Source organism: Bombina bombina, chromosome 7, assembly GCF_027579735.1.
Source record: "Bombina bombina isolate aBomBom1 chromosome 7, aBomBom1.pri, whole genome shotgun sequence".
NCBI lineage: Eukaryota > Metazoa > Chordata > Amphibia > Anura > Bombinatoridae > Bombina > Bombina bombina.
In genome coordinates this window covers 592,844,075-592,856,350 of record NC_069505.1, presented here as the reverse complement: position 1 = coordinate 592,856,350, position 12,276 = coordinate 592,844,075, and the positions used below count along the sequence as shown (strand labels likewise).

Here is a 12,276-nt window from a genome sequence, read left to right as displayed (position 1 = left end):
CAACTGAAAAAATCAAATTGTATTACTTATCTCTCATACCCCCCAAACACACAAAGAGTATAATTTATTCTGCTGGCTATGTGTACAGCTTTTCTATACCCTATACTTTCAGTATAGGTAGGGATACTACAGGCATAATCAGCCATTTAAAATACCAATATAAAAGGTAAATTTAATACACACCAGAAAGTAAAATTGATAATTGGGAACAAAATAAAATGGGAATAATTGACGGCACACTGCCCCTTTAACTATTTCATTTATTCTCTCAGTTTGTAGCTGTTTCAACATTAATCTGATTGTGGACTGAATAAGTTATATTTACATTCACCAGTAAGAGAAGATGTTTACTTTGAAAGCAAGTGGATGAACAGGACAGCTATTCTTGAAAAAGTTACTTCTGTATTGAAATGTACATTGGATTGCTTTGCAACGACGTCACTGGGAAGAGGTCTGTAGATTAACAGATATTGTGAGGACACAAGGCGATGATAACCTATCCAAGGTAGTTTGCTAGTAAGGCAAGTAACAACCCTGAGTAATATTTGACATTGTTTTTATCACTTTGTATATAAGTTACTAGAACTATTATATTGTTAAAGGTTCTTTTGTGTGTGTGATAAACATCAACAGAGCACTACATCTTGACAGTATTATGCTTTTTGGGACCCATTTATAAAGCTGCGGGTTCAGCTTTGGGGGCCCGAGTTTTGCAGGATACACCAGAGGACTTAAAAAGCTAGTTAATTAGCTGCAGTCTTAAGACCACTGCTACGTAGCCGCTACACCACCGTTATGGCAATTGGCTTGATTAACAAGTTATTTTCTAGTGCAACTGGTTGTGCAAGAGCTGGGGAGCAGCTGCACAAGCAATTACTTGTGCAATATTAACTGTGGGCAGCGCATGCTGGCTGTTCACCACAATGCTGGGCCATTGATAAATGGCCAACAGCAAATACAGGTAGTGCTCAGGACACCACTCACACCAATGAAGTGTCAGCACAGTCAAATCAGTCGACTTCACGCTATGTGCATCCTGAACACGCTCACAACTCACTGCTCTCTGCTCACTTCGTCCCCCGCTGATGACATCATCCACCGGTGCCACTCACGAGCGCTCCATCCAACGCTCCAATATAGAAATACACCAACTACCAAAAGAAGGCACCTGGTCTCCAACATCCACAGAGGACTCAACGGCTTGAAAACTTGAAAGCTTGATGAAAAGGGACCAGAATATCAGGTAAAAGCAAAAGATGTTTATTTAGACATCCAAAGACATGTTAAGTCAGGCTGGGTCAAACATGTTTCGTATAGGAATACTGTTACAACTTTATCAATGACTACCTGCAAACAAATGGCTAAACAGCAAGAAATATATACCTGCAAAACACCTCCATTAAACTCTAACATCCTATCAAGGCTGTGAACCTTTTAATTAATACACAGCACACCTGTGTTTAACATTATTTAAATTAAGCCAATAAAAGGAAATGTATAGAAAAGGAGGAGTGGAATAAAGAAAAGATCAAGCATTGAACATAGATATTAAGTATACCTCTAAGATGCAGACAAATATATGCAGGTAAGAAGATAAATTACAAATGTAGAATTGCAAGTGGAATATTGTTGTATCTGATAGACTTTACCTGTAACTTGTGACTTAAAGGACCAGTCAACACAGTAGATTTGCATAATCAACAAAGGCAAGATAACAAGACAATGGACTAGCACTTAGTCTGAACTTCAAATGAGTAGTAGATTTTTTTTCTGACAATTTTAAAAGCTATGTCTATTTCCACTCCCCCTGTACCATGTGACAGCTATCAGCCAATCACAAATGCATACACTCTTATTCTTGCACATGCTCAGTCGGAGCTGGTGATTTAAAAAATGTTTAAATATAAAAAGACTGTGCACATTTTGTTAATGGAAGTAAATTGGAAAGTTGTTTAAAATTGCTGCTCTATATGAATAATGAAAGTTTAATTTTGACTTGAGTGTCCTTTTAAACTCAGTGCCAAACAAGGCATGTGCACAAGATTTACATCTACTACTGTTACATTTATGGAACCCAGGCTTTAAAGAAAGCCAATTCTCCTTTTTTATTTTAGGCAGCATGGATGGAGACAAAATATTACCTAAGGTTTTGGCTTTGTGAGACACAAAACCACATCCAACCTGTATTGTCTCTCGAAGCCCATCATCAGCTTCTAATATAGGCAGTGAGTCACGCACTATTTTACAAATTTTCTGATATTCACTACTATATGTGGTGATGAATTTAGGTTTGTTCTGTACAGAGTTGCACTCCCTTTTAATGTCAAACAGTGACTCTCTATCCAGAGGATCAACCTGTTTTTTGGCCCTTTCAAGGTTATTCTTATCATAACCCCTTTGTAAAAAGTTAGTTCCTTGGCATGTAATTCATATCTTGTAGGATTAGTGCAACTGCGTTTGACATGGATGTATTGACTCTTGGGTATAGATACTACTGTGTGCGGTGGATGACAAGAGGTGGCATTCAGGATGGTATTCCCAGCCACCTCTTTATGGTACAATTCTACCTCAATACTTTGTTCATCAACATTGGCCAGTAGTTCTATGTCCAAATAGGAAACACTCTCTTTACTGGTTACATAAGTAAATTTTAAATTCAGATCATTATCCTGTAGATACGCTATAAAAGATGTAATTGTCTCCTCTGACCCTTTCCAGACAAACAACAGGTCATCAATATAGCGAACCAAAATATATTATGTATTCCCTATATGGATTAGTATCTCCAAAGATGCGGGACAGCTCCCACCAACCTAAATAAAGGTTGGCGTAGGATGGGGCAAACTTTGCCCCCATAGCTGTCCCGCGTCTCTGGAGATAGTAGTCACCTTCAAACATAAAGAAATTATGTGTAAGCAAAAAAATCAATAGATTTGAGAATGAATTCCTTCAAATTTGCTATTATAGCCAGAAAATTTGTCCAGAAAAAATTTAACTGCCTCTATACCCTTATCATGAGGTATGCAAGTATAAAGGTAAATAACATCCACTGAAATTAATGAATACCCTGGTTACCATTTTATTTTCTCAATCTGTTGAATGATCTCACTCGTGTCTCTCACATAGCTCAATAATTTGACAACCATAGGTTGTAAGTAGGCATCAATTACACACAAGGGGTAATTACAGGGGTGGAGCAGTGATCCCATGATGATGATGTGTTTAGGCACCTTGCCTCTCCTTTGTTTGACATTAGAGGGATGGAGCAGTGATCACAGGATGATGTGTTTAGGCACCTTGCCTCTCCTTTGTTTGACATTAGAGGGGTGGAGCAGTGATCACATGATGATGTGTGTAGGCACCTTGCCTCTCCTTTGTTTGACATTAGAGGGGTGGAGCAGTGATCACATGATGATGTGTGTAGGCACCTTGCCTCTCCTTTGTTTGACATTAGAGGGGTGGCGCAGTGATCACATGATGATGTGTTTAGGCACCTTTCCTCTCCTTTGTTTGACAATAGAGGGGTGAAGCAGTGATCACATGATGATGTGTATAGGCACCTTGCCTCTGCTTTGTTTGACATTAGAGGGGTGGAGCAGTGATCACATGATGATGTGTGTAGACACCTTGCCTCTGCTTTGTTTGACATTAGAGGGGTGGAGCAGTGATCACATGATGATGTGTGTAGACACCTTGCCTCTGCTTTGTTTGACATTAGAGGGGTGGAGCAGTGATCACATGATGATGTGTGTAGGCACCTTGCCTCTGCTTTGTTTGACATTAGAGGGGTGGAGCAGTGATCACATGATGATGTGTGTAGGCACCTTGCCTCTGCTTTGTTTGACATTAGAGGGGTGGAGCAGTGATCACATGATGATGTGTTTAGGCGCTTTGCCTCTCCTTTGTTTACAGGGAGGGACGGGGCTCCTGAAAACATCATATGATCACTGCTCCCCAAATCTCTCTCTCTAAAATGGAGGTTAAAGAGACAGTCTACTCCAGAATGTTTATTGTTTAAAAAGATAGATAATCCCTTTATCACCCATTTCCCAGTTTTGCATAACCAACAGTTATATTAATATACTTTTTACCTCTGTGATTACCTTGTATCTAAGCATTTGCATACTGCCCCCTTATTTCAGTTCTTTACCTGCATTTTAGCCAATCAGTGCTGATTCCTTGGTAAATTCATGGGAGTGAACACAATGTTATCTATATGACACACTTGAACTAGGGCTGTCTAGCTGTAAAAAAATGTCAAAATGCACAAAGATAAGAGGCATCCTTCGAGGACTTAGAAATTAGCATATGAGCCTACCTAGGTATAGCTTTCAACAAAGAATATCAAGAGAAAAAAGCAAATTTGATGATTAAAGTAAATTGAAAAATTGTTTAAAATTGCATGCCCTATCTGAATCATGAAAGTTTAATTTTGACTAGCCTGTCCCTTTAAACGTTGAAATTTAGGAATGGACAACCATGAACAACAGCAGCCCATTATGACCTAGATTACAAGTGGAGCGCAGTTGATAGCACAGGCTGTGCTATAAATAACTCAGGACTACGCTAAGATTAGGCCAGAATCTGGTATTACAATGCCATAGTAAAAGAGAATAACCAGAGAATATCTAGCGTGTCCGACATCCTGTTAGAGTGCCCTATACTTTCAAAGGATAGCGCAACAATACTAAGCATCGCTCATATTACAAGCTACAAGTGCAACATATAACAGCGCTAATAAAGTTATCACGACTTGAAACCTGAAGTAAAGTCTTAGGGGCCTAGTTATCAAGCCGTCAACCTCAAATACGCTGGAATTCCGCAGCGTATTTGTGGCGAGGCTGATACGCCTTAGTTATCAAAGGCTCGAGACTGGCAAAAGTAGAATTTTGTGACGTAAGCTTCGATCCGCCGGACTCAGTCCGACACAGATCGATTCTTACGTCACTCCAGATGTTCTGCACACAAGTGCGGCACATTCTCACTACTTTTGCTAGTTATCAAAAAACTAGCAGGTACGCTCGGCACTTTTACGGCCCAGCGTACCTGGTTTTCAAACCGCCACCCCTGGAGGCGGCGGATCCCATAGGAATCAATGGGAGTCTGACCATAGCGAAAGTACAAGTTCGCTGCTGACAGACATCCCATTCATTCCTATGGGAGCTGTCTACACCTAACACCCTAACATGTACCCCGAGTCTAAACACCACTAATCTGCCCCCCCTACACCGCCGCAACTAAATAAAGTTATTACCCCCTAAACCGCCACTCCCGAAACCCACCGCAAGCTACTCTATACATATTAATCCCTAAACCGCCGCTCCCGGAGCCCACCGCAACTATAATAAATGTATTAACCCCTAAACCGCCGCTCCCTGAACCCGCCGCAACCTATATTAAATGTATTAACCCCTATCCTGCCCCCCCTACACCGTCGCCACCTATAATAAATTTAATAACCCCTAATCTGCCCCCCTACACCGTCGCCACCTATAATAAATTTATTAACCCCTATCCTGCCCCCCACTACGCCGCCGCCACTATAATAAAATTAATAACCCCTAAACCTAAGTCTAACCCTAACCCTAATGCCCCCTAACTTAAATATTAATTAAATAAATCTAAATAAATTAACTCTTATTAACTAAATGAATCCTATTTAAAACTAAATACTTACCTATAAAATAAACCCTAATATAGCTACAATATAAATAATAATTATATTCTAGCTATCTTAGGATTTATTTTTATTTTACAGGTACCTTTCAATTTATTTTAACTAGGTACAATAGCTATTAAATAGTTATTAACTATTTAATAGCTTACCTAGCTAAAATAAACTGAAATTTACCTGTAAAATAAATCCTAACCTAAGTTACAATTACACCTAACACTACACTATACTTTAATAAATTATTCCTATTTAAAAATAAATACTTACCTGTAAAATAAACCCTAAGATAGCTACAATATAATTAATAATTATATTGTAGCTATCTTAGGATTTATATTTATTTTACAGGTAACTTTGTATTTATTTTAGCTAGTTAGAATAGTTATTAAATAGTTATTAACTATTTAATAACTACCTAGCTAAAAGAAATACAAAATTACCTGTAAAATAAATCCTAACCTAAGTTACAATTAAACCTAATACTACACTATCATTAAATTAATTAAATAAACTACCTACAAATAACTACAATTAAATACAATTACATAAACTAACTAAAGTACAAAAAATAAAAAAACCTAAGTTACAAAAAATAAAAAAATAAGTTACAAACATGTTAAAAATATTACAACAATTTTAAGCTACTTACACCTAATCTAAGCCCCCTAATAAAATAACAAACCCCCCCAAAATAAAAAAATGCCCTACCCTATTCTAAATTAAATAAAGTTCAAAGCTCTTTTACCTTACCAGCCCTTAAAAGGGCCATTTGTGGGGGCATGCCCCAAAGAAAACAGCTATTTTGCCTGTAAAAGAAAAATACAACCCCCCCCCAACATTAAAACCCACCACCCACATACCCCTAATCTAACCCAAACCCCCCTTACAGAAAAGCCAGAAAAGTAGACGGCTTGATAACTACCCCCCTTAGGGTTAAAAGATAAGTAAAACTTTTTTTTTTATATATATATATATATATGTTTATTTAAATCCAGCAATGTATACAAATATAAAACACAGATGTTGAATAGCCACGCAGGGCAAGATATCTTACAGTAGATACAATTAGGTAAATATTAACATTAAGTAACTTAATCTGAGATATTCTCTTCTGCAATCTGCTATGAATACATGCGCTATTCTTCAAAAGAAAAACAAAAGCAGAAGTATACAATGTTGGTGCTTTCATATTTTATATCTAAAAAACAAAATAGGACACACAAAAAGAAGATAGAAATAAGAGAGAGAAAGAAAGAAAAAAGGTAAAACGTAACACATGTAAAACATATTAAAATAAAGTATAACACTAATACACGGTATAAATACATATTACTTTTAGCGCACTTGGCTTAGTGTATCTACAGGTTTGCCTTTCGAGTGACAGCCAGAACAAGGTTTTCAAGTGCAACTCATAGAAGTCTATGGGGAGAGGGAGGCAGCGCAGTCACACATCCTTCTCCCAGATGTTACATCGTCTGTCACTGTGAATCAGCCTGAGTAAGTTTTCTTTTCACACAATACACTTACAATATGTCTGGCTTAAAAAATACAAGCATGTGTTTTTCATGCAATAAGTCATGTGACTGGGAAAGGATCACAAACATCATAAGAAACGTTTGAAAATGCTGTAACCGCACTTGATTTTAAATGCTGGCTCCAGAATTTCAAGCTTGTTTTGACACAAACTGGCTGGTCCACTTAATTTTTAATAGGCACCTCAATCAATAACTAAAAAAAAACTATTAATTTACATCAAACATTAAAATATTACACACACACGCATATAGATAGAAAGATAGAGGAAGCGACATTGCGAAACGCGCGTCAGGGAATCCTTCATGGGAGTACTATCTCCACTTTTAACTAGCTTGTCATAGCTTTAATCATCATACTAATATTCTAACAACCTATGTAAAATCTATGTGTGCCTTATAGCTATTGCCATTTTGGCATAAGTAGAGGCACTATTTTGCAAAGTAATATTAACATTAAATATACCTCACAGATTATATCAGTTTAGTTGATTCTTGATATGTGTAAATAGTTGCCTTAATCTTAAAAGGTATCAAAGCCACTCATTATTTATAAAAGAATTAGCAGCAACAATATTCAAAGGTGATATGATTCAAGTGTTTTTAAAATTATGTATATGTTTAGTCAGATGACAATTTCTTTTTCATTTTAACAAAATTTAGTGTTGTGAATGTATAGTATTTCTTTATAAGCTACTTTTGTTTTGGCAACAACTGAATTACTAAAATAAGATCTGGCCTTTGAGTTGTATTCTGTACTCTCAACTGAGTTTAGCCAGAGTCAGCTGTAGGTTAGGACCCAGGTAAGAAGAGACCATGAAGTGGTTCCTGATCTTATCACTGTGTTTAGCCAGTGGTCAGCTGAATGTTAGGACCAAGATTAGAAGAGACAATCACGTTGTTCCTGAGTTTATCACTGTGTTTAGTCAGTGTCAGCTGTAAGTTAGGACCAAGATTAGAAGAGACAATGAACTGGTTACTGAGTTTATCACTGTGTTTAGCCAGTGTCAGCTGTAGGTTAGGACCAAGATTAGAAGAGACAATTAAGTGGTTCCTGAGTTTATCGCTGTGTTTAGCCAGTGTCAGCTGTAGGTTAGAACCAAGATTAGAAGAGACAATGAAGTGGTTCCTGAGTTTATCACTGTGTTTAGCCAGTGTCAGCTGTAGGTTAGGACCCAGGAAAGCAGAGACCATGAAGTGGTTCCTGAGTTTATCACTGTTTTGCCAAATATACATATATATATATATATATATTAGATACACACTCATACACTTATTATGTGGTAATTTCCCTTAATATAGAACTTCTTTACCCTTGCATGGAGTAATAGACATCGAAAATATGTATTTGCTTGTTGTGCATAGTCTTATCTGGGTGAAAATTCTACAAATTGCAAAGTGGAGCATAATTTTTATTGAAATAAGTTAGACTAATTTCTTCAGGGCTCTCCGTATGTCTTTACTCCTTAAACCATATATTAATGGATTCAGCAAGGGGGTAACCACCATATAGATTAATGAAAGAAATTTGTCGGTATCTGTTGATTTTATTTTGGATGGAACTGTGTAAATAGTGAACATTGTTCCATAATACGCACACACAACAGTCAAGTGCGAGCTGCACGTGGAGAAGACTTTCTGTCGGCCGGTGGATGAAATGTTGAGGACAGTGATAAAAATATGTATGTAAGATACAACAATGATTAGAAGTGGAACACATATTATAGGAAATGTAGCCATTAAAATTTCTAGCTTCACAAAGTACGTTTCTGATGAGGAAATCTTTAACAGTGGATCAAGATCACAGAAAAAATGATCAATGGTTTTAGGTCCAGCAAATTTTAAAAAGGATATCATAATAACTAGTATCATTGTTGCCAGACTTCCCAAAAACCAAGACCAGAAGATAAGGTTCAGACACTGGTTGAAATTCATGATAGAGGCATAGTGCAATGGTTTACATATAGCAAGATATCGATCATAAGACATAACAGTGAGTAGAAGACATTCTGCACCACCAGAGACAGCATATATATAAAACTGTAAAAGGCAAACACCAAATGATATTGTCTCACCTTTCTTCCATATGATAAAGAGCATGTTTGGTACAATGCTTGTGGTCAACATAACGTCACATAAACAGAGATTGCTCAGGAAGTAATACATAGGCAACTTGAGATAAGGACTTACTAAGACGAGGGTGATGATCATTAGATTACCAGCTACTGTTACATTGTAAAGAGGAAGAATAATGAGAAAAATACACAATTTGGAGACAGGAGAGTTTGTAAATCCTAAAAGCAGGAATTCTGTGACATCTGACTGGTTATTCTCCTGCATATTGTGAAGCTGAATAAATAAATAAATAAATAAAATTAGGAGAATTTTTTTTATATTTCATGAAACATGGACTTTAGTTGTATAACTCCCCTCCCCAACACCAAATAGAACAACGCAATTCCTCTTCTTGTTTCTTAATTTTAACTCAAACATACTCTGTTTCCCAGCTGACTCAAATATCATAGTTCTGAGTGTCCTAAGAAAGTGTCACCTGTTGAAGGACAAGTCTGGCGCTTTATAACATCAAGTTCCATATGACAAAGCTGTGATCAGTTTAAACCCTGTAATATAAAAATTAAATGAGAACAAAGTAAATATAAAGGCACATTAAACTCAGAGGCCTAGATTACAAGTGGCGTGGTACCGTTAACACAGGCGGGATATGCAAAATTGCGGCTGCGGTTACTTGCGCATGTATTACAAGTTGAAAGTAAATACAGCAGAGCGCAGTCTAAATTTGCGCTCATTGAGGCCTATTTATCATATGTCTGTCGGACCTGATCCGACAGTGCAGATCAGGTCCGACAGGCATCGCTGAATGCGGAGAGCAATACGCTCTCCGTATTCAGCATTGCACCACCAGCTCTTGTGAACTGCTGGTGCAACGCCGCCCCCTGCAGACTCACGGCCAATCGGCCGCCAGCAGGGGGTGTCAATCAACCCGATCGTACTCGATCGGGTTGTATTGTGGCAATTCCTGTCCGCCTCATCAATTCCTGCCCTGCTTCATAACTGGTGTTTCTGGCGAGCCTGCAGGCTCACCAGAAACACGGGGCATCAAGCTCCATTCGGAACTTGATAGATAGGCCCCATTGTGTTAGCTCTATTGAAGACGTTGCGTAAAGGAATAAGGCTAGAAATAAATATACACCAAACACAACATAAATACATTCAAATAAACTGTTACATATATAAATATAATACAAATTATTCACATAAACATTAATAAAACATTTTTATAAAGGTTAAGAGGCACATGGTATATGACAGGGTAGATTTTATTTAAATCAAATTGATTTAAATCCCAATTTAAATCACTATACAGTAAAACCTATTTAAATTGATTTAAATCATGGCTTTTATTTTAAGAATGATAACTTTTCATATTATTTTTCCGGTTATATCAGACCATTACTGATTTGGTTATATATCATTAGACATGCACAGATAGATAATTGAAATGAATTAAATTATTGGGAGGTGAACTATCTCCAGTTTAATAAGTTAATCATTCATATTTGATCTACTTTTCCGCTTTACTTTATTGGAAGGAGAAAATAACGAAATAGTTTTAGTTAACTAAAGAAAAATAACCATCATATTAATAATAACAATTTAAATAAATAAAACAATAACCCTCATTTCTCAAACAATAACCCTCCCTCCTCACACTTAGATCCTTGTGCAGATCTGTTTCACTCCAAACAATCTTCTATTCAGTGAGCTTCTTGAAGCTTAGTAAGGGTTGATTCTGTGTACATAGATTTGCAGGGGCGCAATGGCATTAAAGGGACAGTAAAGCCAAAATTAAGCTTCATGATTCAGAAAGAACATCCAATGTTTTCCAATTTTCCAATTTACTTCTCTTATCTAATTTGCTTTGTTTTCTTGGTATCCATTGTTGGAAAGCATACACAGGTAGACTCAGAAGCAATACGCTACTGTGAGCTAGCTGCTTGTACCTATCTCACCCAATGTTTTCAGCTTACCCAAGTAGAGCATTTCCTTTAACAAAAGATTCCAAAAAGAATGAAGCAAATTTGATAATAGAAGTAAATCTGAAAATTTTATGCTATCTGAAACCCTATAGTTTTCTTACATGAATATGTCCCTAATATGGCACTAATAGCCGAATGCCCTTTTAAGGGCAGTGAAAAAGAGCTGAATGCCCTTTTAAGGGCAATGCCCATACAAATGACCCTTTATGGGCAATGGGTAGTTTAGGATTTTTTAGAGTTAGGTTTTTCATTTTGGGGGGTTGGTTGGGTGGTGGGTTTTACTGTTGGGGGGGACTTTGTATTTTTTTACAGGTAAAATAGCTGTTTAACTTAGGGCAATGCCATACAAAAGGCTCTTTTAAGGGCTATTGGAAGTTTATTGTAGGCTAGGGGGTGTTTTTATTTTGGGGGGCTTTTTATTTTTATAGGGATATTAGATTATGTGTAATTGGTTTCATTTTTGATAATTTTGTTTATTATTTTTTGCAAGCTTAGTGTTTTTTATTTTTCGGAATTTAGTGTTTATTATTTTTTATAATTTTAGATTTTTTATTTTTTTTCGTAGTGTTAGGTTTTTTAAATTTGTAATTTAGGTTTTTAACTAGTAGTAGTATTTTTTTATTTTATTAGAATAGTTAGGTTAATTTATAGTTTAATGTTAGGTTTATTTTTATTTCACAGGTAATTTTTATTTATTTAAAGATAGTTATAGTGTAACTTTAATTTAAAGTTATGGGGTGTTAGGTTTAATTTAGTGTTTTGCGATGTGGGGGGCTGGCAGTTTAGGGGTTAATAGGTTTATTTAGTGGCGGCGATGTGGGAGGCTGGAGGTTTAGGTGTTAATAACTTTTGTTATAGTGGCAGCGATGTCGGGGAGCGGCAGAATAGGGGTTATTAACTTTATTATAGTGTTGGGGAGCGGCGAAATAGGGGTTAATAACTTTAATTAGGTGTCAGCGATGTCGAAGGTGGCGGATTAGGGGTGTTTAGACTTGGGGTTTATGTTAGGGTG

The 12,276-nt window shown here is 36.8% G+C and overlaps 1 protein-coding gene across 1 annotated transcript; it reads right to left on the bottom strand.

Moving 5' to 3' along the window:
* Positions 1-8,631: 8,631 nt before the first annotated feature.
* Positions 8,632-9,546, bottom strand: LOC128636633 (olfactory receptor 10A7-like). The gene has a single exon (XM_053689625.1). It carries the CDS (start codon positions 9,544-9,546, stop codon positions 8,632-8,634), a length of 915 nt encoding a protein of 304 aa, XP_053545600.1.
* Between the last annotated feature and the right edge of the window lie 2,730 nt (positions 9,547-12,276).

What these genes read in the sequence shown, in the direction of transcription:
- LOC128636633 (XM_053689625.1), bottom strand. Translation starts at nt 9,546, where the DNA reads ATGCAGGAGAATAACCAGTCAGATGTCACAGAATTCCTGCTTTTAGGA.